Source organism: Sebastes umbrosus, chromosome 15 (genome assembly GCF_015220745.1).
Source record: "Sebastes umbrosus isolate fSebUmb1 chromosome 15, fSebUmb1.pri, whole genome shotgun sequence".
NCBI classification, from domain to species: Eukaryota; Metazoa; Chordata; class Actinopteri; order Perciformes; family Sebastidae; genus Sebastes; species Sebastes umbrosus.
In genome coordinates this window covers 379076-405773 of record NC_051283.1, presented here as the reverse complement: position 1 = coordinate 405773, position 26698 = coordinate 379076, and the positions used below count along the sequence as shown (strand labels likewise).

The following is a 26698-nucleotide window of genomic DNA, read 5'->3' as shown; positions in this document are numbered from 1 at the left end:
AAACGCTGCATCAGATGCCTTCGTGACTGCGGTCCCCGGAGGAGCCGAGATGGGAGACAAAGATGGGCAGGAGAGCAGAGCAGATAGGTAGATTGATGGACGCAGCACTAGAAAGAGAGAAAGGGGTGGGGGGGATTTAATAAGTGAGAATGGGGGGATGAAAAATGAGAGAGATGAAGAAGTAGAGGAGAGAGCGGGATGTGGGGGGCAGATTTGTATATGACTGGGAGAGACAGAGGGAGGGAGCATGAATGAGGAATTGATGGAGAGTGACTGGCTGGATGATTGAATAACAGCCAACTGAGTGACGGACTGAAAGACAAACAAACCAGATAACTGACTGAGCTAATGGATGATTGAATGAATGAACTAATCAATAAATCAATCAATTAATCCACCAATCAATGGGATATTCTGGCTTCATACAAATAGGTTTTTATTTCATAGTTTTGGCCATCATTCTGGTCAATAGCACTTTACTTACTGAGGGGGAACTGCAGAGATCTGAGAACGACGTCAGATGACGTCAGACAATTTCTTTCAAACAATCCCCCTGGTAGTCAAACATATTTAGAAGAGAAAATTAAGGAAAATAATACAGCATATGTATTTCCCTAAATGTGTGTTGCAATCACAATTATAGACTCACTTGCTTGTTCAACTGTTTTATGGAGTGTAGCGTAGATGTGGTACAGACAGTGTTCCTGTGCACAGAGGGATCATTACAGACCCCTTCTTACTCCAATATTGTAGGATATGTTACCAAAAGTTATATTTTTGGCTGTACCGCATAGGGGCCAGCCCTACAAACGCAAAAGTCTGTCACCGAGTGACCGACTGAGTGATGAAGTTACCGGATTGGTCGTCCGAGTGTTGGTGTGTCCTCATTGGCCGTTGCTCTTCCAAACGTACGTGTACGTGTAGGTTTGTTACGTAACTGACATAAGAGGTGTTAGTTAAGTACGTCAGTTACATAACAAAATTTAGTTAAAATAAATTGACGTTGACTTTTGGTTTCACTAGGGACACGGACATCAGTGTCCTGGGTTTGTTTGACCCATCCATCCAGCCCGACCTCCTCCCTACATAGACTTTGTCACTCTTTATACTACTATGTCATCTGACTTCCTTAGAGGCGGCTCTGCTCGTCTTTGCTTATGATCACATGGGTTATATGCAAATTATAGCGCATTTCTTTTTGCAGGTATAAGAAGGAGCGGTGAATGAGAACAGGCTGCTCTCAGAGCTGAGTTTCTTTATGTCTGTGTACATCAGTTTAACAGTCAGTGATTTACTCACCAATTAAAGCTTTCATTGAAGGATGTGTTCAGATAGGAGTCTGTACTTGTACAACACTCACATGCTTATATGTAGATTGAAAGAGATCTTGGTGGCTTTATTAATTATTTTTTTCCATTCTGGCGATAAAGTAGCTACAACTACTATATAACATAATGTACTATAACTATTGAATGGCTCCAATGGAAGAGATGGGAGCAACATCTGCAGTCCTTGTCGCAGTGCAAAAATGCAAACCAGAGTTTTTTAGGAGACTTCTTTTAAGAACAAAATTCTTGTGTTATCCCTCCACAGTAGGCCAGCAGGGAAACGCTTTCCAGGGAATCTAAAAGAGTGAATTTCATTAGAAAAAGACTAACTTTGGAAGAAACCCACTCGGCTAACTCAGACTCCTGAAGCCTTGAATAAGCTGCAGCTGAACTTTGAATTACATTTATGCATGGAAGAAGGATTTTGTTCCACATCTCTTCCATTGCAGCCATGCCAGAAACCTGACCTCACGGCCGGCACGGAGAGGACGAATGATTTCAGAAAAAAGGGAATGAGATTAGATTTATTGAACGATGGGAAACGGTTCATAAAAGGCTCAGATTCTACAGAGAGAGCAACTTCAGGACAAAGGTGTGCTTTTATGTGAAAATGTGAAGGCATCTGCTTAACATACATGTTGATCTGTATTGTTTCCTGTGTATCAGGGTCATAAATTAAAAACAGTTCACTCAAAGCGAAAAAATACCCTTGAAAGTTCATAAAAATAATACGGCAAGAAAATGGTAATATATAATAACTTTGTGCATGTGTAGTTGTGGTGCGTTTCTGTATATACTTGGGAGTAAAACTGCAGGAAGACTGAGCCGCATGGTAGCTCGTCACATAATTGGTCAGAGCGGATGAGGGGGAAAAAAAAGCATTAGGGCGGCCATTACCCCCAGCAGAACCATTAACAAAGCCTTGGTATAATTAGACAGTAAAGTCGACCCTCCTTTTTAAACCCCCCCAAAGCACATATTACCAAAACTAATCCTCGGCCTGCCCTCCCATCGGCTCTTAGCATCTCTATAAATGATCCTGATTGTTGAGGACATGAGTCATGTAACTTTAACTCGACTCCCGGGGACGCACCTCATGTATGTTTAAGGCAGCAGGGAGGCACAACATGATGGGTCAGTGCTAACACACAGAGACGGCACAGAGGGAGGAAGACATGGAGGGAGAGACGGATGTACATCATGGCCAGCAGCTACGTTTGTCTACTCCTGATCCAAGTCGTCAACTGTAAACCTCAGGTTTCTGTCGGCTCTTCAGAATCAGACATTTTACACTCAACACTCACCAATTATACCAGCAAGAGGCAACAACAGGCAGCCGGAGAGAAGCAGCAGCAGCAGCCTCAGGAGAGCCTGAGAAAAAGCTGAAGTGAGTTAAGGGCTGAAAGACTGGAGACCCTGTTACTCTCAAACTGTTACAGCAGTACTGTTTAAGCTCTCTCAGACTTCATGTGCTGAATGCAAAAAAGCTCAGACCCATACTGTATGTGCTACAATAAGGAATTCTGGAAAATGTAGTAACCGATAAGTAGAAGAGGACAAAGCAGGATATAAGCAGACAAAAATTGCTTTGACAAAACGAAAAGTGTACCGTCCTGTAATTGTATAAATATATTATGTATAAAAACCAAAGACTGTATATAAGAAGTTGACGTAGTGACCGTGACGTCCCCCATTGGTTTATGGACTGCCGTTTTGAAGCCTCAAGTTCGGCATTTTGGTCATCGCCATCTCGTTTTTTTGCAACCAGAAGTGAATACAACCAAACCGAAAGACATTTTTATGCGACCAAAATGTACAATTAACTTTCATGAAGTGAAAACACACAGTGAAAGGGTTAAAGTTGTAGGACGAAAACACGGACAACTCCCAGACCGGACAACGCCATTGTAGCGACCTGTCAATCACAAGGTAGCCCCGCCCTAAAGCATCCCCTGCTTTATGGTCTATCTGACTCTAAATGGGACCATCATTTACTAAATGAACATCATGCTGTATTGAAGAAGACTTGAAACTAGCGATTGAGACCATAAACTCATGTTTACAATGTTTACTGAGGGAATAAATCAAGAGAGAAGTAGGCTCATTTTCTCATAGACTTCTATACAACCAGAGGAGTCACCCCCTGCTGGCTGCTAGACAGAATGCAGGTTTAAGGCTCTTCAGCATTGACCTCACTTCTCAGACCCAGAGGTTGCCCATGATAGAAACTGTTGTTCTACCTATCCAACACCATGTAAAGGTATTTTTTCCGGCTTCACTTTGGTCAGTTTTACCTTACTGTATATCGTCTATTGGAGTGGACATTTTCATAGATCCACACTTTCAGATTGAGTGCCCGTTTTCTATCTCAGTTTCAAGTATGGTTTCCCACAGGTCTGATTTGATCAGGTCCAAAATTTTGATTCTGTGAAGACCTCAATTTTGCGTATATATAGACAGTAAACTGACAGACTGTAGAGAGAGCGGGCCCGTCATATTGGCACTGGGGCCTGTAATATCTACCTTACGCCACTGGCCTCAACCATTTACACATGAAAACCATACATACTGCCATAATCAACAAACATACATTGTTTTTATAAGCCTAGACTATCTGTTGACCTTCACAATAAAAGGGAATAAAACTACATCTTCTTACACTGATGGATCTACATGTTACATCCGAGAAGCGAGCTAAAACTGAAGCTGGAAATGAAAGAAGGAAATAAAATATCAGATTCAAGTGGATGCCAAAGGACAAAGCGCAACAAGAAAGGAATCAAAAAGAGAGAAAGAGGAAAGGTGTCTCACCCAATTAAAGAAAACAGAGAAACAGAGTGAATGTATGTGTGAGCCAGAAGAGAAACAGAGAGAGAGAGAGAGGGAACACAAGCTACACTAACACCAGACACGACAGATGGGAGGGTGACAAGCAGACATGTTGATGAGCGAAGAGGGAAGGTGTTAAAAGAAGAGAGAAAGAGACAGACGATGAAAAGTATCATGACCGGACGTAGAGTCCTGACACCCCTCAATCGTTCATCTCCTCTTTCAGTGTCATTTATCTCCTTGTGAAGAGGCAACTGATGCAAAACCATACATAATGAAAGAAGCTAAAAATAAGCATTTCATCAATGGGATCTGGTGTGTGGGTTTGACCTTTACCACAAGAACATAAAACAAACACTTTTCAGTTTGTTATGGCAGTTGCAATCACACTTAATTACCAGTTTCTTTGAATGCATCTGCAGCTCCCTAAATGATCAAATAATCTGTTCTGTAAAGTGAGTCAGCGTTAAGGAGTGAAACAAACCTGATAACGAGCTCCGACATGTTTCTCACCTATATTTTCACATACATTACACTTGATAAATATTACTGTTATCTGTTAGCACCGTGGGCTGTAGTTCCAACTGGAAAAGGATTATACCATACAGGCTCTATCACTGTATACACTCAGTGGTTGCAGCTCATGGAAGCTAGAGCTCCCCTGCTGTGTGATGGCATCATCAACAAGTAACAGAAAAGAGGGATTAAGGAGATGGAAATCTCAATAAAGGACACAGTTACGTGGTTACCGTGGTTTTCCGCTCGTCCTGAATGAGTCTGGCTAATAAAGATCACCGTGGTGTGGTTATTAAAAAGAGTGAGAAAAATAGAGCAGGCGACGTGACACGACTCCTTCCTGTCTTTCCTTCTCCTCTGTTCTGACCCACTGGCTTTTTACTTTATCATCTGAGTGAAAAAATGATATGCAATATTTTAATTAAGAGCTAACAATAATATCTTCCTTCTTCATCTTCTGCATCTTCTGTCCCACAATCTGCATTGCTGTGTTTCTATATTTGAGCTTCAATCCAGAGAAAATTACAGTATGCAATTTTAAAAGTAAAGATGTTTTATTAGACTGAGCTACATCCTGGCTGTCCTCTCCCTTCGGTCCGATACGTCTACTGACTGTCCACACTTGTGTGTTTTATTCATTCAGTTACAATGCACTTGGTGTCTCAGTTGTCTGAAGGCATTAAATCCTCTTTACATCCCTCCTCTGCATGTCTGATGAGTCTGATCGTTCCAAACAGGATGTGACTGTGGCGTGTTTACCTGGATTCACCTGATTAGTGTGAAAGAGAGAAAGAACAGGCGATCCTAGTGTTTGGTTCGGCGCAATGTCCTTCACCGCAAAGATTTTGTTACATTATCCTGAAGTGGTCAAAGAATTGTAATAATGTTTTTCATGTGAAATGGTCCTAGTTTCAGTTCTGTTTAAGCCTAACTGAAGTTAAGGCAGTTAAACACCAGTGAGACATGAAATAGTCTTTGAAGGCTCATCAGACACCAAACCACTGCACAGCGGTTTACAATACTCTTTTAACAACTCTTAAACTGTATCATGGCGGGAATTATTTCATATTTTGTTGCAACAATCACGAGCTAGAAACAGTAGGGATACAGCGTTCTCCTCACAAAGGAATCTACCTGGAATGTGTGCACACATTTGACGGTTACCGGAGCACCAGATGACGTGCTGTTGCAGTTAACAAACCTGTGTTTTTTTTGCCGGATCCCTCTGTGATCCTGCTGCTTTGACGGACTGGCTGTGTTTTTTCATGTAGAGCTAAAGACGGTCTGAACACGGCCTTAACGGGTTAGGTGTAAGAAAATGACGATATAATCTGAAAGGGGTCACTTGCAGTATAATGATCCCATCGAGAATCACCAACTCTGCAGCTTTTCAGAGGTCTTTTTACCTCTTTTAGCTTATTTTTTGTGGGTTTTACAACACGGTTATGGTTCAGTCTCAGCACAATAAGTGAGAATATGACAGGACTGTGTGTCTATCAGGTTGTTGTGGAGTTCTTAAACAAGTGGCCAAAAACAGACATGCGTCTAGTAAACGTTTCTGAACATAAACTGAAGTTGCATCTGTCAATATTCTTTGAGAATTTGTCACTAGTGCAGTGCCTGTTCGTGGGCGTGGCCCTTCAGAGTGTGTGCTTGTTCGGAACGGGCCGATTGCTTAGCTCCTGGTATTGCTGCTTGCAGCGTTGACAAGGGGTGTGCCCGTTCAGAGCACGTGCCCGTATGGAGCGGGCTGATCGCTTGGCCCCCGGAAGTTGTGCTTGCTTCGTTGTCGAGAACCACTCATCTCTCGTTGACTCCAGGGAAGTGAAGAAGAGTTCGGTTGCGTTAGTATATCCAGCATCCGGCAACAAAAGTGAACTGCGGTCAATGAGCTGTGGCCTGTAAAGGCCCGCTGCAGACAACATGCTGCTCTGCAAAGCCCTGAAGCTTCGCCCCTCTAACTTTATTAATATTGAACATGTCCCGTGTCCAAATTGCACCAACTTCGACATCGCACATTAGGTATGGAACAGTACACTAAATTCACGGTTCGGTATGTACCTTGGTAATTGGGGTCACGGTTCGTTAAGTTTTCGGTACAATAGAGAAAACAAAAATAATAATAGCCCAATAATGAATATATATATTTTTTTAATTAAAAAAAAAATTTAAATTTTCCACGGTTGCTCATTGGCCATAATTCTTTCTGTAACAGTTAAGGCACTCAGTGACATATTGTTAATAGAAGATAAATGAATAAAGAAAATAAATATCACAAATATCTGTAATGTAAATGTAATGCTCCATCATAAGATTCTGACCTGTCAGACTGACCTTATGCTTCTGCTTCTGTATTGTCTACGATGAAGTGTGGTCACATACACAGTGATAAACACTCTTATAACATTAGTTATTACTTTGGCATGGTCTGAATCTGCAGTGGGAGGCTGCGTGAACGCTGTGGAGAGGCGGACTTGCAGTTCAGTCTGCTTTTGTTTCGCTCCACTAAGCGACACATTCAGGTGATGCCGTCGTAAATTAAATGTTTGCAGTGAATTGAAGTATAACCGACTTCAGTTTAACACTGTCGGCATGCAGTTTAACTCAAAACGTTGTCCATTGAGCTTGATTAACCTGGCAAAAAGTCAACTGCTACAGCTTATAGAGAACAACTGGTGCACTGCCAAAACTTTCCGGGTGAAACTCGCGCTCCAGAATTTCTGTTCCATGTGTGAGAGTAGTAGACATAAAACGCAGTTTGGGTCACAGGACGTACAAAAAGGGTGTCACGAACCGAACTGAACGTCCAGTACCGAACGGTTCAGGACGAATCCATGTACCGTCCCACCACTATTGCACATCCTTAGGTCCCCAGCAATACACCTGCCAATTGTGAAGTAGATCGGTTGAACGGTTCTCGAGATATGTGAAGGACACACAGACAGACAGACAGAGATTCCTTGATTTATAGTTCTATTCTTGTGTGTGCTGATTTTGTTTTGTGCCATATTTCAGTGTTGCACCGAGCTGCACTTTGTGAGCTTTATTCAAATGTTATTATTATGAGTTCCACTCTGCTCTGTTGTGCAGCATGTGTTCATTTATTTCATTGCACTGGCTCACATTGTGCTCTGCTGCTGTTGTTTGTAATCTGATGGCCGGGAGCTTCAAAACGATTTCCAAGCAGACAGCCAAATCACCACCATCATCATCATCATCATCATCATCATCGTTATATCTGCCTCTGTCTCCTGTCATCTCCATCTTCCACTCACTCCTTCCCTCCATCCTCTCAACTCTCCTCCAGCTCTGCCTGCCAAACTTCCATCTCACACATTTCCTGTCTCCTCAGTCCTCACACACGTTTCCTCCTTTTCTTCTGTCTGTGCATCCTGATATTTGTGTTGCCGGGGTCTGTATACGTGAGCAGCTGCTTGTTCACTGGCTTTTGGGCTTTTCGGTGAATGCAGTCATGAAGCTATGCCGATGTTTTATGTCTTTTTTGTTAAATACACATCTGTCTCAGCTGTCAGAGCACAAAGAGCAGAAAGACTGGCTAATGGAGATTGTTAGGAAGAAAAACAGTTGTATTGTCTCATCTGCGTCTTCTGTGTGTGGATGTTGTTTTCATGTCTCGTTCTAAAGAAAGACATGATCTCTGTTGTGAGACTGTACGAGAGCATCATCTCATATTCCAATCTTAATATTTCAGAAAGTCCATAAATCTATAATATAATTAATAATATCAACTTTGTTTTAATGTCTTGTAATGATTAATTATTCAGAGGAGGTTTGCTGAGCGTGCAATGGCTCTGCTTCCCACTCGTTCAGCAGTATTCATTTAAACAGAGGAGCACTGTTGGCAAGTGTGCAGCCCCATTAATCAACACCATTTGGAGTTTTACGTCTGTGTAAAAGAGGATGCCGTGGATTTGAAAGCATAACTATTGAAACACTACCTGCTATTCAAACCTCAATTTTTCAAAAACAAAGAGAAAGCTGCATGGGAGACATTTTTAGCAGGAGCTTCACAATAGGTGAAAACATCAATCATGTGGGGAGTTTTATTCCCACAATAACAAGCTTTTTGTCTGAGCTCTGAATCAGAACAAGGCTAAAATATGAATTGTTAACAATTTAAAGCAATAAAATGCTGAAAGTCTGTCTTTTGAATGTCAAACATGCGCTGCTTGTAAAGTGTCATTATTCTTCCTGGAAGAGTTTGCAGTTACAATGGATTCTAATCGTACTCCAGTCACAGCAAAAAAACGTGCCAAAACATTGATGACTTCTCAAATCACTCCAGCAGCATGATCTACTTCTGTTGCTCCAGCCCAGTAACCCTAATGCTTCATTTCTACTTCTGCTCAAAAAGCTTGCTTTGTGAAGCTCGCAGTGAGCAGTAGAGACGAGCACCTCCTGAAAAATGTGACTATGCCCCAGGCACCGCAGACGGCGCAGAAGTTTGATTGGACATCAGAGCTGGGAGGTGGGGTTTTGATAAAATACAATGGCCAGAACCAGGCAGACTGCCTGTAAATCCACCAGAGTAAAAGCTCCCAGGAAGTAGCTGACAACCAAAACTGCAAGAGCACTCCAGCCACTGGCGGAGTGAAGAATCACCACTGTTACAAGCCCGGTACCGTGGCTCTCAGAGGGATCTGTTGCTACCAGAAGTCCACCAAGTTGCTGATCGGCAAGCTGCCCTTCCAATGCCTGGTGAGGGAGGTCGATCAGGACGCCTGAGACCGCCTGGTTTGAAAACAGCGGGTCCAAATCAAGAAGAAATTACCTGCTATGCACACTCTGCCACAGGACATGTCTGGTACTCGCGAGAGATGTCTGCCCAGAATGCATAGGCGAACAGCTGCAGAAGTACAAATCAGGCATAAGAGTAACGTCCGTATTGGACGATTCCACACATCCCGATTTACATCCTTCAGCAGCAGTAAAGGAAGAAGTGTGATCTAGACCGCAAGTAATCGGTATTTGGAACAAAAGTCAATGCCAACAGCAGGTTTCCCCTACTAAAAATACTTTTTTTTTCTCTATGAAATTCCACCTCTAAGATTGTGAAGCTCACTTCTACGATGGTAATCGTAGAAAACATATCAAAACATTCATAGACATCTAAGAACCACTCCTGAAGCATAATCTACTTCTTTGCTGTTGATCCGTATGTTTCAAACAACTGCTTCACCAATAACAGGCTTTATACTAACTTGTCCTGAGCTGAGGTTATAGAGGGACACAAAAGTAGTGCAACTAGTAATGTAATGGAGGAGCTACGAGTGTGACATACAGTGGAGCAGGAGTAGAACATACAGATCAACTGTGGAGAACATCTTCCATCGTAACTGCTGTGAATCCAACATGTTTACCATACTTACACTTTATCATGTCCTGCCCTTTGGGTGAATGGGATCTGATAACTAAAGCCAAGTGGAAACGCACCAAGAACCATTAGAGATTCATCTCAAACTGCCCCCTGAGGTGCCACTAAAGCCGGATGTTGAAAAGATGGGAATGCAACCATCTTTCCAAGCTGCATCTTTACTCCTCTCAAGTGTATCTACCCAGCGTCTGGAAGTAACCACTCACAGACTCTTCCTCAAGTAATGATGGTGAATGAAGTGACACTGAACCTTACATCTCACTCTGTCACCATAAAACAACACAAAGTCATTTCAATACTTGTCAAATAGAAGGTGTAACGAGCTGTTGTATAACTTGCACTTTAGTGTTTATCTGATCCCTGATCAGTGCAAGCACTAGTGAGCTAAACCATTTTTTAGCATGACTTTATTCTTCTTCAGGTGCTTTTAGCAGTTACCAATAGATTTGGTTGCATTTACAACTGGACTTCAGGAGGCTCTACGCAGATCTGTATCCAGCCAGGCAAGTCTCATACACCGGTCCTAGCTATACATATGAAAAGTAATGCATTATCCCACAAAATCAGTGTGTTTTATTAACGTAATTGTGAAGCAGGATATATAAATAGCGGAAAACACTGCGCAGGGAGGAGGTTGGGGTGGATGGGTGTGTCAAAAAACACCAGACTTTGCCCAGGAGACCAGCGTTCGTGTCCCGTGTGAAACCAGAAGTCAAAGATGATTTGCCACGTAACTTACAGAAGTAACGCCACTTCCGCAGTTATTTTAAGCCAAAACACATTTTTTTTCCTAAACCTAACTAAGTCGTTCTGTTACCTAAACCTAAGGAAGTGGTTTCCTGAGAAGACGGAAGTTTATTTTGAAAAGACTGTATGCATGTAACGAGTGGAAATTGACACGTGTTACTTGACATTCGTAGGAAAACGAGGACTTGTTGGTAAGATATCATACGAACCGTTGTATGAGAATACGTTGATCCAGCACAAGACAACAAAAATCGATGCAATTACATTTGTGATCTACTTAAATAGATCAGGCCATCTTATACACCGTTCGTAACTACAAAAACGTTTTGCAATATTCAGTAATTCGTATATAACCCACATAATCAATTCCTATGTAATCCATGTAATGGTGAGCCAGGACAAGTAATGTCGGATTAAGAATGACAAAGTCTGCGTTGGGAGTACGTTGGGGTGGATGGGTGGGTCTAAAAACACAGGACTTTCACCCAGGAGACCGCTGTTCATGTCCCGGATGAAACCAGAAGTCCAGAAAATTGAATTATTTGTTATGTAACTTCCGTACATTAGTAACGCCATGTCCATAGTTATTGTAACCCAAACCACAATCTTTTCCTAAACCTAAACAGATAGTTTCGTTGCCTAAACACTGCAGGGGTTTGCACAGGTGCACTGATCGCTTGTGTTGCTGGACATTCATAGGACAACGTACGAAAAATAACAAAAACACTTTTCTTAAGATATCGTACAAACCGATATGTTGAATATATGCATATGTGTAGCCAAGACTGAACTAAAATGTATCGAATCACAGCTGGATTTTATCCAGATATGAGACTTAAAATGAGAAGTGGAGCCTTTAATATTCTCAATGCAGAATTCATGAATTATTATAAATTCAGAAGCTCCCAGTGTTCCCAAAATAAAGATGTTTTTACCTGAACGAGGCCACACAATTGTTCAAAACACCAACAGGTTGAGTTTTATTTCTATGTCAGCAACACTTCAGTCAGAGCAAAGCCATTTTTGGTAAGGTGCTCATCTCCCTAGAGAGTATAAACCCTTCACGTGTTACAGGTGTCATTCATGCTGCCGTGGCGAGGACTATCACTGAGACTCCCACGAGCCCTGGCGCCTGTCAGCGTGACAGACAGCCCTGCTGCTGATTGAGAGCATTCAAAAGCCAGATTCTGAAGGGCATGAAATGTTTTGCCGAGCTTAAAATGAACCTCCTCACTTCATTAAAGAGCGCAGGCAGGCAACCTGCGGTAACCATCCATCTGCAGTCGAACTTGTTGTCTGTGCCGGGAAGATTTCTCCAACGCTGTCATCAATCTGTCATATCTGCACCAATCTGTTATTTTCTGGTGTTTGCTGTTGCAATTTAGCTTTTTGTTGTGCTCGCTCTCCCTCAACCTGCATCTATTTCAGGAAGAACATTTCCCCGAGTGTCTTTCAATACCCATACAATTAGAGGAAACAGGTGTGAACAGCTAGTTTTCTCAGTTAATGTTAAAGGGAGATAGTCCTCTGCTTAGAAATAAAAAAAAGTTGAATTCATAAGAAATAAAATGCACCATTGTTCAATTCAATACACTCAGAGGTTTTGCAGTTCCAGCCTTACTTGGTCTGGTATGACCGGTAGCCTATCATGGCTAATTGTTAGACAACTTTAGGTAGATATTGCAGTAGAACTGACAATACTGAACTAGTTCACTAACTTTATGGCTCTTCACTACATGTACTACTGTTACATTATGTTTTAGCATGCATTATTGTCCTGTAATGCCCACATGTTGCCGCAGTGGCCGCTGTTCAGCCCCACAATGAACTGCCAGCTCCAGCCATGTTGCCATGAAAAATTGAGGGCAATGGAAGTTTCAGCAAATCAGGGATACATTGAATGGAGTTGTTTTTGCATTCGGTAGGAGCAAGTGACGTATACAGCGAAACTTTTTTCACATCTTTTTACAGTGTAACTCAATGGAGGAAATCTTCAAATCCTGCTGCTGCTCCTTCTGCTACTACTACTAGTACAACTACTACTAATACTTCTGTCACTTTCCACCCAAATACTACTTTATTTCAAGTGACTTACAGTTTTAAAGGTTCATTCTGCCCAAACACTACTTTCTGTCCAAGCACTTTTAGTTTTAAAAGTTTATTCCAGCCTAATACTACTGTATGTTTAACGACTTACAGTTTTAAAGGTTCATTGCACCCAAAAAAAACATTCCCACACATGTTCAGCAGGAAATGCATTTTCTAGTTAATAAATGTTCATTGAGTCACCTGTCAATGCCAATGTGGCCTGACATCATTCAAACTGTTCATGTGAACTGTATGAGGCCAAACAACTTGAGAAACATGAGCCCAGATACTCCTCATCCCTGCTGCTGTACATGAACAAAAAGAAAGTTGGCAATTTCAGCTTCAACTGTTTCCTTTTAAAATGCAAATTAAAGTCCCAGATAATGTCCTGCTCGTCACACCTTCTTGTCTTGGAAGTTTTTTTTGTCTTCCTTCCAGAAACACACCTCTTCATATTCAGTTCAGTTTGAGGGAGAGAACCAGCACAGCTGCAGTCATCTCTTAGCAGATCAAATGAAGCAGTGAGGGATTTTGTGCCTTGCTCAAGGGCCTTTTGACAGATCAGGGTTTCTCATTCACTTGAGTGTTTGTCTCCTGATACAGAGCTTATGCCTCAAAGTTGAATTAATGGAGCCCAATGTACAAACCGCCCTTCAAGGATATATTCTGAATCTCTCCTGCAGACTATTTGTGAACGTGACAGAGTACAACCATATTAGTCAATTTGAACACAAATCTCTAGAGTCAGTCTCGCAGCAGGTAACCAGACAGCTCCTGTAACCCTGACAGCTGAAAAGAGAACCAAACCTGACTTCTTCAAACAGTTCCCAGAGGGTAGCAGCAGCAGTCAATCAAGCATGCCGTTAAAAGTTGGACTTCTGCTCGTCTCCACATATTTAAAGTCCCTCTGGGTAAGAGGGGCAACCTTGGATGTTTTGGAGATACTGTACAATGTTCTCCTATTGTACTGTGAACTCTAATATTGTGGACTTGCCAGTTTCCCACTGATTTTACCATTTTGTTGGTCATATGACATCCTGGTGATTTACAACTACGCAAAAGCACCATTAGTTTTCTTTTCTATGAGGCTTAAGAGTCTAATTGGGGGTGAGGAGCAGGTCCAGCTGGCCATCAGTCCTCTGAAGGACAACCCTTTATGGCCCACATCCTTCACACAACAGCCACTGGATTTTGGACAAAGCTTGTATTGCAACATTTTGCATTGTGCATCAGTTGTAAAAAACAGCGCAGCCATGTTACAAAACCAAAAAGGAAGATACATATGCATTAGGCATGAAAATACCAAGTGTGTTTTTCTAGATATACAGACGACTTCATTAATTCACTGATATAGTAGCAACTAGCACCAGCCCCATATTAAGAGGCCAAAATTCATTAATTCATTATCCGTAACCGTTTATCCTACTCAGGGTCGCGGGGGGGCTGGAGCCGATCCCAGCTGACATTGGGTGCACCCTGGACAGGTCTCCAGACTATAACAGAACTGACACATGAGACAGACAACCTTTCACACTCACATCCACACCTACGGGCAACGTGCCTGCATGTCTTTGGAATGTGGGAGGAAGCCGGAGAACCCAGAGAGAACCCATGGTAAAACAAGGAGAACATGCTAACTCCACACAGAAGAGCCCCGAACTGGGTTTGAACCTGCAACCTCTTGCTATGAGGTGACAATGCTAATCACTGCACCACCGTGCCGCCCTGAGGCAAATATTATCACAGGAAAAAAAATAAAAATAAATTAATATTTAACAAAATTATATCATAATCATAATGAACCAAACATATTTTTACACTTGTGATTCAGCTCGGCGGGTCAGGGATTGCCACTAAGTGTGGGACCTCTCCCCGAGGCTGGCTGGCCCTTGCCGGACGCATTTCGTCCCTGGCGGTGCCACGACCGGCTCTAGCTTGGCTTGGAAAGGCCTCGCCGCTTCCCAGAGCCGTCGGCGCCCTCTCTCCCTGCGGGGAATGATAGAACCCTCTGCTCCTGGCGCAACTGTCAACCGGGCGGACTCTCCTCAATGTGTCTGGGCTCTGTGGCAATGTCAGCAACCGATATGACCCGTCTTGAAACACAGACCCCGTCTCGTTCACGTGTTTTGAAGGTGGGACTTTTTTGCCGTGTCGTCATTCATATCCATACAATCAATGTGTTTATGATTACATTGTTCACAAGGGCATAACATTGTTGACAAGAGCACAAAGTTCATCGATCTGGCCTCTGAATTTGACTCTTAAAGTGCACCAGCTTAATGCATTCAGCTTCCCCAAACCCCAGACAGTCATTCACAGGACATGAAGGAACCACAATGTCTGTCTTTGTATTGTGGCAGTGCAGTGCTGAATGTGACCCTGGACATTGTTGCTGAGTTGCAGAATCAATAAGCTCTCAGTATCAAGGTCTTTCATTATGAAATATGTTAATATGTAAAGCATTTGTTTATTATGGAGGCTTAATCATGATATATACTAATGAATCCTCTAAATCTGGACCAGTAACACAGAACTCCATGCTTCCATCAGTAGCCACCATGTGGAGTAGCACCTGTAAAGCATCACTGTAGAAACAAACAGCTGCCAGGATGACTCAGCTCTCTTTGCTCTGAATGTGGAAGCTCCACTAAAGCTGCTTGCCACTATTTGCTTTTCCATGCTGCTCCGCTGTTTGCTCGCTCACTCTGCTGCATGTCAGGAGCCGGCGTGAATGACATCGAGATTCAAAGTCACCCTCCGTCCTCCCCTCTCCCTCCCTCTCACCTGATTCTGTCTGGCACTCGGTGGGTCTGGTTGCCGTCACTCTGGCAGTTGCCGGCGTACTGCGACCGGCTGTTGGTCCCCTGGTCCCGCCGCAGAGCCATCGCCCCGTGGGTGAGCACAGAGACGCCTTTGGCGATGCGCCTGCAGGATTAGGGAGAGAACAATGTGAGATAGAGACACTGGGACATTTTCAAAGGTCTTTTCTGACACTGCTGAGGTCCAGGGAAATGCAGGAGAGAGAGACTGTCTCGGCAGAAGACAGTTGTCACTGTTTGAATAAGAGCACACCCAGTGACGATGAAAATTCAATAAGGCTCAAATTTAATAGCACTGAACTTGTCTAGGGAAATGAATGGACTTCTCTCTTCCAGACCTTAATGCTGAATGCTGCAACATTTTAAAGAACACCCATCTTTGCAGTTTAAACTGTGTGACTTTAACAAAATGAAAAGTAAATGTAATTACTTTTCATTTTGTTAAAAACTTCACTGACTGAGACACTGTTCATTTGCTCAATTTCTACAAATGAGGTTCTGGTGTTGGGGTGTGCACTTCTCAGCACACAGAAAGTGATGAATCATGACTGAAGAGTAGAATCTAAATGGTCTCAAAACTGGACTCATCAGCATTAGATATCCTCCCTCTATTCTATTATAATTCCAGGTGCAAACTGGCGTACTCAGAGCTGTCCACATGTGATCGGATCACCCAAGACGCATGTTAATGCCAGGTGTGAACAGGGCCTATGAGGCTTATAACAACTGATAATGCACAATGTTAATGAGCTGATAACAGTCAAATCAGAGAGCAGTCAGTTCAAAGTGAAACGTTATAAAGGACACCTTGTACACCTAAATATGATTGGATGTTACTGAGCAGCTGATGGTGAAGCATGAATGAAGCAGCTGGTGCCAATAAACTAATGCAAGTACAACACTGAACATCCAGTTTATAAATGTATGTATGTTTCAAGCTCCCCTCATTCCAATGAATAAATATCTCTTGCTGTCTGTCTCAGGACAATGAAATAATAGATCAGACTTGATCTTCAGGAAGCTTTCACAGAGCAAGAGACTACTGAACAGCACTGCGTTTTAATATGGCTGTAAAATCAACTCTGATTTGTAACTCACCACATAAAAACAACACCAGAGCCTGGTGTTTTACATCTTATTATACATGAACAATATTTATTATGTGAAATAAACATTTAAGGCCAACAATAGGTTGTATAGTCCTGATGATGAGGCCTTCTCCAGCCAGGCAGGAAACCCCATCTAATGATCCTAAATTCATAAAGCATTTCAATGATTCCATAATTCAGCACATTACCACTTCAAACAAGCTGGCGGGGCAGGACATGAAATGGGGAAGGACTGTGGAAGAGAGTTCAAAAGTGATATCCGCATAAATTTGAGGTGTCAAAATTTCTGTCCTCTTCACAGGGCATGAATTCACAGTCATGGTGTCTTCAGGAAGCAGGGCGTTCACAGTTGTACTATGTGGCTACCGTCACTTTGAGAGTTGTGACATTAGTTCTACGCTAGTTCTGGTCTGTAAGGAACGCCAAAGCACACACGATTTGTAACTGCCTGGATTTGCGAGCCAATGTGATATCGTCCCTATTCATCATATTTTGCCACTTGGGCAGAAGCCTCCGGCGTCAAAGGCAGCCTTTTAGCTTAGTATCATGACGTAGAAGGTTTGCTTGTGGTTAACCAACATATACTCACTCCCATCTTGTCAAATACCACCAAACGGCAGTATTTGACAGGGACAGCATGTCAATATACGCTTGTTACATGCATAGTGGCGACTCTCCCCAACATGTTCTGGTCACAAAATCTTCTCGTGTGTTCCGACATGTTGAATCAGTTAACGAGGTTGAATTTAATGTCACATGAAACTTGAAAGAGCTGTTAGCGGTGCAGTGGGGTAAGACTCTGCTCCCATCGCAGCCAGCGTGCCGTTTGTTTAATGTGTTCACAAAAACTACTGGTCCACATCATAAGCATCATTTCTTTAGTGTCTAGGAAGGCTCTCTGGGGGATCCGTCATCAGCAGCAGTCATAAACAGTGCAGCAGAGAGCAGACTTACTGTAATATACCACTGAGGGGAGCCTGCATTACTGTGTCACATTCATTTCAAATAGTTAATTGGAGGGAATTGGAGGACACAGCTGGTGTATCACTTGCACCCCTCAGTATCCAATAATCCATTGTGCACCGGTCTATTGTGTAATGGTGCATTCAGGCGGTCCTCATCAACTCATTAAGTTGGGAAATATCACGTGACCAAGTCATTTTTACCAGGTATTTGGCTTCAGTCACTTCTAAATATCTCACTAAAAATGAAAAGTATGTATTACCGTATGTAGATGTATTTTGTTATTTCCCACTGCCAGCAGGGTGCTACTAATGGAAGCCAGGCGTAAAGTCCATCTTCAGAAAAGTTTAGGTTGGACTGTGTGGATTGTAAGGGGCTGGGTAATTGGAGGTTTCTACATCCCTTGTCACGGCTCTGGCCTTGACTCCAGTAGTTTTCCGGTGTTCTGCTTCCCCTGGGTCTCCCCCTCCCCTGCCTGTGGGTGTGGCAGGGGCGCGGCTTCCTCATCAGGCACCTGGTCTCACTCTCCACTCTGCACTCTGCACCTGTCAACAATCACCTAATCAACCCACAGTACAAGAACACCAGCTTTCCTGCCAGTCCTCGCCAGATTGTTCTGCCTACCAGTTGGTATTCTCTCGGCCACTCTGTATTATAATTACCAGAGTTATTCTTGTGCTTCTAGTATTAACATTGTGTTCTCCTGTGTTCTGGATTCCAGTGCCAGCCTCCCATCGAGCCATCCTCACGCCGCCTCAGCTCATTCCTCCAGCCACTCCACCCTGCTCAGCAGCCTGCCTGTCCCCTGCCTTCTTCAGTGCCCATACCACTTTTATTATAATAAATCCACCTGCTTTTCAACCACCATCCAGCTGTGTCTGTGTCTGCATCTGGGTCCTAACCAACAGCCCTCACAGAACAATCTGGCCACCATGGACCCAGCAGACACAGATTCACTCCGCCAAGCTTTGGCCTCCCAGGGTGCTCTGGTTGGACGTCATGACAAAGTCCTCCATGAATTGGTGGAGAATCTGCGAGCCCTTTCCTCCAATGTCATTCGACTCGGCAGCCAAATGGACCAGGTCAACGCCCATCTCACAGCCTCATATGCCTCGTCTGCCACAGCAGCTTCACCAGCTGACCCCCCACCAGCGCTCCCCACGCCTCCACCAGGGCATGCCACCCCAGCCCCACTAGCCCGTGAGCCTTTCATTCCGACTCCAGAACGCTACTCTGGGGATTTGGGGGCTTGTGGGCGGTTCCTTCTCCAGTGTTCTCTCGTGTTCCAGCAGCAACCTACCACCTACTTATCAGATAAGTCACGTGTAGCATTTATTTTGGGGTTACTTACTGGTAAAGCTTCTCAGTGGGCTACAGCTTTGTGGGAGAGGCAGTCTCCTACTTGTGATTCTTACCTGTTATTCATAGCTGAGTTGAGAAAAGTTTTTGACCATCCTGTTCAGGGTAAAGAGGCTGCTAACCGTCTCCTCTCCCTCCGTCAGGGCTCTAAATCAGTCGCAGAGTATGCAGTTGAGTTTAGGATCCTGGCAGCAGAGAGTGGGTGGGAGGAAGTTTCTTTACAGGGAGTGTTTGTTCTTGGGTTAGCTGAGAATATTAAGGATGAGTTGGCAGCAAGGGATGAGACTGATAGTTTAGACTCCCTCATTTCCCTGTCCATTCGTTTAGACAATCGTCTTCGTGAACACCGTAGGGAGAGAACCGGCTGCCCGCATGTCCCCACTTCTCCATTCCTGTCCAAATCTGCCCCCCGGGTGATCCCTGATAGCCAGTCCTTCACCAGCCAGCCCCTCAGTTCCTCAGCTCCACCCTCAATGGAAGAGCCCATGCAGTTGGGACGAGCTCGCCTCTCACCCTCAGAGCACCAACGGCGAGTCCAGGCTGGTGTGTGCATCTATTGTGGCAAGGCTGGCCACTTCCTCGCCTCTTGTCCTCACCTGCCAAAAGATTAGGCTCATCCGGAATTGGAGAGGCCCTGATGAGCCACACCTCCACCTCTCCATCAGCCCCTCACCCCCGAATGCAATTTAATGCATCCCTTGTGTGCCAGGGTGACTCTATCCCCCTTCTTGCTCTGGTTGATTCTGGGGCTGACGATAATTTCATTGACTCCACCCTCGTTACCCAAGCTGGGATCCCTGTTGAAGCCCTTCCTGCTCCTAAGGATGTCAATGCGCTGGATGGAAGGCTCCTGGCCCGCATTACTCATCACACTGTTCCCCTGAGTCTCATCCTATCAGGTAATCATCACGAATCTATAAAACTGCTAGTTATTCCCTCACCTCATGCTCCTGTGGTCCTAGGTCAGCCCTGGCTTAAACTCCATAACCCCCATATTGATTGGTCCACCGCATCTATTGCTAGTTGGAGCACCTTTTGCCACTCCCACTGTCTCCAGTCAGCCCTAGCTCCCTCTCATTTAACTGCTGCTCCTACTTTTGAGCCCCCTGACCTCTCTTTAGTCCCTCCTGTGTACCATGGCTTAGGTGAGGTGTTTAGTAAGCAGCGGGCCCAAACCTTGCCCCCACATAGGCCCTATGATTGTGCTATAGACCTGCACCAGGGTGCCCCCCTTCCCTCGAGCCGTCTCTATAAACTCTCCCGTCCCGAAAGGGAGGCTATGGAGAAGTACATCAATGACTCACTAGTTGCTGGCTTTATTCGACCCTCCTCTTCTCCTGTTGGTGCCGGCTTCTTCTTTGTTGCAAAGAAAGATCACACTCTACGCCCCTGTATTGATTTCCGTGGCCTCAACGACATAACTGTTAAAAACAAGTATCCACTACCCCTCATCGACCCCTCTTTCGAGCCCCTGCACAAGGCCACTGTTTTTTCAAAGTTGGACCTCCGGAATGCCTACCATCTGATCCGAGTCAGAGAAGGAGATGAGTGGAAAACTGCATTTAACACTCCCCTGGGCCATTTTGAGTATCAAGTCATCTCCTTTGGCCTCACCAACGCCCCTGCAGTTTTCCAGGCCTTGGTTAATGACATCCTCCGTGACATGCTGAACCACTTCATTTTTGTTTATCTTGATGATATACTCATCTTCTCCCGGAACATGGAAGAACATGTTCAACATGTGAAGTTAGTGCTCCGTCGTCTTCTGGAGAACAAACTGTTTGTAAAAGCTGAAAAGTGTGACTTCCACGTGACTTCTGTGAGTTAAATGGGCTTCATCATCGAGCAGGGGCAGGTGAAGACGGACCCAGCAAAGGTTCAGGCGGTGGCTGAGTGGCCCAAACCCACTACACGGAAACAGTTGCAGCGGTTCTTAGGATTCGCCAACTTCTACAGACGGTTCATTCGAGACTATAGTAGAGTGGCGGCCCCTCTCACACAACTCACCTCCCCAGCCATCCCCTTTACTTGGACGCGGGAGGTTGACATAGCATTTGACACTCTGAAACAGTTATTCACTAGTGCTCCAATTCTAACTCACTCTGATCCCTCTTTGCAGTTTGTTGTGGAGGTGGATGCCTCTGATTCAGGTGTGGGGGCCGTCCTCTCTCAGCGGTCTCCTAAGGATCACAAGCTGCACCCCTGTGCCTTCTTCTCCCGGCGCCTTTCTCCGGCAGAGCGCAACTACGATGTGGGAAACCGTGAACTGTTGGCGGTGGTTCTGGCACTTGAGGAATGGAGGCACATGCTGGAAGGGGCTGAGCAGCCATTTGTAGTTTGGACAGACCACAAAAACCTCTCTTACCTCCGCTCTGCTAAACGGCTAAATTCCCGCCAGGCTCGGTGGGCTCTGTTCCTGGGAAGGTTTAACTTCATTCTCACTTACCGTCCTGGCTCACGCAACACCAAACCTGATGCCCTCTCCCGCCAGTCTGTCCCAGAGAAATCCTGCTCTGAGCCAGAAACCATTCTACCTCATTCCTGTGTGTTGGCCGCAGCTACATGGGAGATTGAGACCTGCATACGGGAGGCACAGCGCTCTCATCCAGACCCAGGTAATGGCCCTCCTAACTGTCTGTTTGTGCCTGATTCAGCCAGATCTCAAGTTCTACAATGGGGCCATTCATCTAAGCTCACCTGCCACCCTGGCTTCCACCGCACCCTCTCCTTCATCAAACGGCGGTTCTGGTGGCCATCCATGACCCGCGACACCCGTGCCTTCGTGTCCGCCTGCTCCGTCTGTGCCCGCAGCAAGGCCTCCCATCAACCCCCAGCTGGTCTCCTGCATCCTCTGCCCGTCCCCAGCCGACCCTGGTCCCACATAGCTGTGGACTTTGTCACCGGTTTACCCCCGTCAGAAGGTAACACAATCATATTGACTGTGGTAGACCGTTTTTCCAAGGCTGTGCATTTTGTCCCTCTCCCTAAATTACCTTCAGCCACAGAGACTGCGGACCTCCTAGTCCTCCATGTGTTTCGTCTTCATGGCATCCCCCAGGACATCGTCTCTGACCGGGGACCACAGTTCTCCTCCCAGGTCTGGAAGGCCTTTTGCCAGGCTCTGGGTGCCACAGCTAGTCTCTCCTCTGGGTACCACCCTCAAACGAATGGGCAGACGGAGCAGGCAAACCAAGATCTCGGGGCAGCCCTGCGTTGTGTCACTGCTCACCACCCGTCCTCCTGGAGTAGACAGTTACCCTGGGTTGAGTATGCCCATAACTCACTCACCAGCGCCGCCACAGGTATGTCCCCCTTCATGGCCTCTTTAGGCTATCAACCTCCCCTCTTCTCAGTCCAGGAGGAGGCTGTGGCAGTGCCATCGGTCCAGGCCAACATCCAAAGGTGTCGGCGGATTTGGAGAGAGGTCCGGTCTGCCCTTCTCCGTTCAGCTGCCCGGAATCAACACCTTGCTGACCGCCATCGATCCCCTGCACCCACTTACCAACCCGGTCAAAAGGTATGGCTTTCCTCCCGTGACTTGCCCCTTCAGGTGGAGTCCTATAAATTGGCTCCCCGATACATTGGACCTTTTGAAGTTGACAAGATCATTAATCCCACTGCTATCAAGTTAAAGTTGCCTTCATCTCTGAGAGTCCACCCCACGTTCCATGTTTCGCTGCTTAAGCCTGTGTCTTCCAGCCCCTTGTGCCCTCCAGCCGAACCCCCTCCACCCCCCCGGATCATCGACAATCACCCTGCCTTCACTGTTCGGCGGATTCTGGACGTCCGCCGCCGAGGCCGGGGGTTCCGGTTCTTGGTTGACTGGGAGGGTTATGGCCCAGAGGAACGCTCATGGGTCCTGCGCAGCTTCTTTCTGGATGCCTCCCTCATTCGGGACTATTATCGGGAGCATCCAGACAAGCCTGGGGCGCCTGGAGGCGCCCGTTGAGGGGGGGGTCCTGTCACGGCTCTGGCCTTGACTCCAGTAGTTTTCCGGTGTTCTGCTTCCCCTGGGTCTCCCCCTCCCCTGCCTGTGGGTGTGGCAGGGGCGCGGCTTCCTCATCAGGCACCTGGTCTCACTCTCCACTCTGCACTCTGCACCTGTCAACAATCACCTAATCAACCCACAGTACAAGAACACCAGCTTTCCTGCCAATCCTCGCCAGATTGTTCTGCCTACCAGTTGGTATTCTCTCGGCCACTCTGTATTATAATTACCAGAGTTATTCTTGTGCTTCTAGTATTAACATTGTGTTCTCCTGTGTTCTGGATTCCAGTGCCAGCCTCCCATCGAGCCATCCTCACGCCGCCTCAGCTCATTCCTCCAGCCACTCCACCCTGCTCAGCAGCCTGCCTGTCCCCTGCCTTCTCCAGTGCCCATACCACCTTTATTATAATAAATCCACCTGCTTTTCAACCACCATCCAGCTGTGTCTGTGTCTGCATCTGGGTCCTAACCAACAGCCCTCACATCCCTGCCAGGTGGATCCACACAATCCCGGATTGGGGAGCAGGTGTGGGAAGCCACACACCTGGAGCTGGTCTCCTCATCATGGGATAATAAAGGACAATCAGGGTTCATTTTGTGTGGGAGTGAGGAGCTCTCAGTCTCCCCGCACAAGATCTCCAGGGTGAACTTTTATTGTATTTTTAGGCTGTATTTGGTTTTCTAGTTTTAGTGGAAGGGGTCCTGAAGGAGCTAGATATTCTGTTTTGTTTGTAAGACTTTGGGTCAGGGTCAATAAAAGCCCTTTTGACAGTGAAGCTGACTGTCTTTGATTGCTACCACTTCTCCCCCTGCCCTCCGCCCAATCCTGTTACAGGATATATTACCACTCTTAACCTGGCACATTATTTGTCAGAGGACCAAAACATTGTAAATACTGTAAAGAGAGTGTTTGACAGCAGGAATTTTGATTATTTCACACCCAGAGGTCTTTGATCCAACGCACCTGTCTAACATTTTCTGGTGCGCAAGAACTGTGTATTAATTGCTTCCTGATGGGAATTTTGACTCTGAAGAGGAGTGCCTGAATGCACCATGAGTTCTAGTCTGAGTGAGCCTAAACTATAGAAACAGAATAGGTGTAGAACGGACAATCCCATTCAAATCAACTCAGCAAGATAGTCAGAGCGGCGGCCATTTTTATGTGTACTGTTGAAAAGAACGTAGCGGGCTACTTCCGTATAAACCAAGATGTTCTCACTTCCAGCTCGTCACAGAGTGCAGTTTAGTCAGTGCCCCTCGGTGAGAACGGGTCCTTGGGTCAAGTCGCGGATTCACCGGGACTCACTCGTGCCGGCGTGATGTGTAACACAACAGCATCGGCTGTCCCTTTCACACAGACATCAACAGTCTCTCAATTCAGCAGCAGATTTGACTCTGTGACTACATCCGCTGCCAGTTTAGCAGTGGAGCAACAGTGTGACACACTTTACAGCCCCACTGACATGTGTTGTCACCATAACAACTGACAACAATCACCATTTTCTTCTGAACTAGTCAAACGACCATGGCGACCAGTTCAATGTCTGTTCTATTCTATTTCTATGGTGTAAACGTTTTCATTTAGGGATGAGGTGCAGGTTCAGGCTGACAGTCAGGTCTTCAGAAGGACCCATCTGGGTTAGTCACAACCCTCTGAGTATCCAGCCTTATGTCTTTGGACACACCATCAGTGTTCCACAATGAACCGTGACGTTCTGCCTGGTAGTGACAAGTGTGCTGCTCACTCAGGCTTTCCTCCTAGCATGGACACTAATTTCACAAGCATACAAATCAGATGCATTCGAAATGCTGCTTGGCAAGCTGGAAGGAATTCTGTATCTCAACGGATTCAAGATGGCCAGTAGACAAAGCACAGAGGGTGACGTGGCAATACCCAAGATGATGTGTGGGATGATGCAAAACAAGAGTCATATCCTGGAGCTCAGTGGGCAATTCATGTCTCCAAATGTAGCAAATCTAGTCAAGTTCAGGAATCTGTTTGTGTAGAAAAATAGAAAACTTAAGTTTGTAATCCTTAACGTAGCTTGGATTTCTGATGCAATCAAATTCAACAAAATCTCACTAACAAAGTGTTCATCTTTGCCCTGCATTGTTGAACTGTCTTCATAAATCCTTTCTAACCTGCCTACCCCTACGCTTCCTGTCATGACTGAGGTGGATTTAATAGTTCAAATCAATAAAGGATTGCACCTTTCACCTGTGTTCACTTGGTCAGTCTATTTAAATTAGAATAGATGAAAATGTAATGATCCCTGCGGTGAAATCAGGTCATCCCTGCAGCAGAGAATACATCATGGACAGAGCAGGTGGTCGTAACATTTTACTGTGTACCTCTGTGTGGAGCTGAGGGAAAAACACGGAGGTGCACAAACTGTGTTTTCAGGGTGTATTTTCTCACTGATCCTCATGTATTTTTAAAATCATAGGTTCAGTTTTCAGCAGCTTTAAGACTCGGCATTGCAGAATTCAGTACGTATAAATTCTCAATTGAGCTGAGAGAAAAGAAACCACAACATTGGAACCGCATGGATTCGCAGCCACAGTAATAATCACACACTATATTGTACACAGAGAATCCTGTAAAGCCCCTCTTGCGCTGTAAATAAGTATTTAGGAGCATGTACAATTTTACAAATGAGCAGCAATAACGGTTCAGAATCATAGCAGTCCAGTTGTATTTGAGTTCACTGACTGTGTATCTGCATGTTTCAGAGAGACAAACACTGCTACTTGGAAGTTGATTTAATACCATTGAACATAAAAACGAACATAGCTATGAAGGTTATGAGAGTGGGTGGTGTTGTAAAAGTGAAAAGGACTTTTAAAGGTCCAATATGTAGGCTTAGATCTGGCCACAATCTTAGTTTAAACATTACAAAAAAATAACTAACAAAATCATCAGACTCCCCGGTGCTGGGGTTGGCATTTGCTGAATTTGTGTTGCTACAGCTTCGCTAACTGATGGTCCGTCTCCGGAGCTGCCACCTGCCCCCATCCAGGGAAATAGTCTCCTCGTGGCGGGGAGGACAAAACGGAAATTAAAAAAAAAGATATAAATGTTTTCTTGTTTCTGCCACTTTGAATTTTAATAAACAAAACATATACGGACCGTTAAGCCCCCAGTTAGTGGCACAATAAACACACAGATGGCCATATATATAACTGGAGATGTCTACATTTAGATTGTATGGACCCAGTAGTAGAGGTGAAACGATGCCCCCTATTTGTTTGGATCATGTGGCCAGATCTATGAAAAGTTGAATTTCTAGTCACTACAACACACCTTTGGTCAGTTCAGTGCACCCAGGGATGTAGTTGCCACAGTCTTACTGGTTCTTATGGTAGCTAATGTTAGTGGATGTTTGCAACCTTCAGCCAAATATATATTGAGCATGCGGTTCATTCTTGACATTGGGAACATATCTGTAATCAAAATTCTAAACTCAACTTAGATATTCCTGAAGGCTGTGGGGTACGGCTGAAAGCTTCAGGAATAACTAAGGGAACCTTGAGTGTATAATTTTTTATCACAAATG

General features: G+C 44.9%; 1 protein-coding gene and 1 long non-coding RNA gene across 3 annotated transcripts in view; both read right to left on the bottom strand.

Annotated features, from left to right (window-relative positions):
• grin2da (glutamate receptor, ionotropic, N-methyl D-aspartate 2D, a) overlaps nt 1–26698 on the bottom strand; it is a 301745-nt gene that overhangs the window by 120023 nt on the left and 155024 nt on the right. For both annotated transcript variants that reach the window (XM_037794079.1, XM_037794080.1), the window contains exon 6: nt 15688–15828. In XM_037794079.1, the coding sequence (XP_037650007.1) occupies nt 15688–15828 (141 nt within the window). The remainder of the gene's footprint in view (nt 1–15687; nt 15829–26698) is intronic.
• On the bottom strand, nt 23113–23627 carry LOC119502865. Its single transcript, XR_005210192.1, has 2 exons — nt 23334–23627; nt 23113–23254 (listed from the first exon to the last, which is right to left on the bottom strand). It is a non-coding gene; the product is annotated as an uncharacterized LOC119502865 (long non-coding RNA).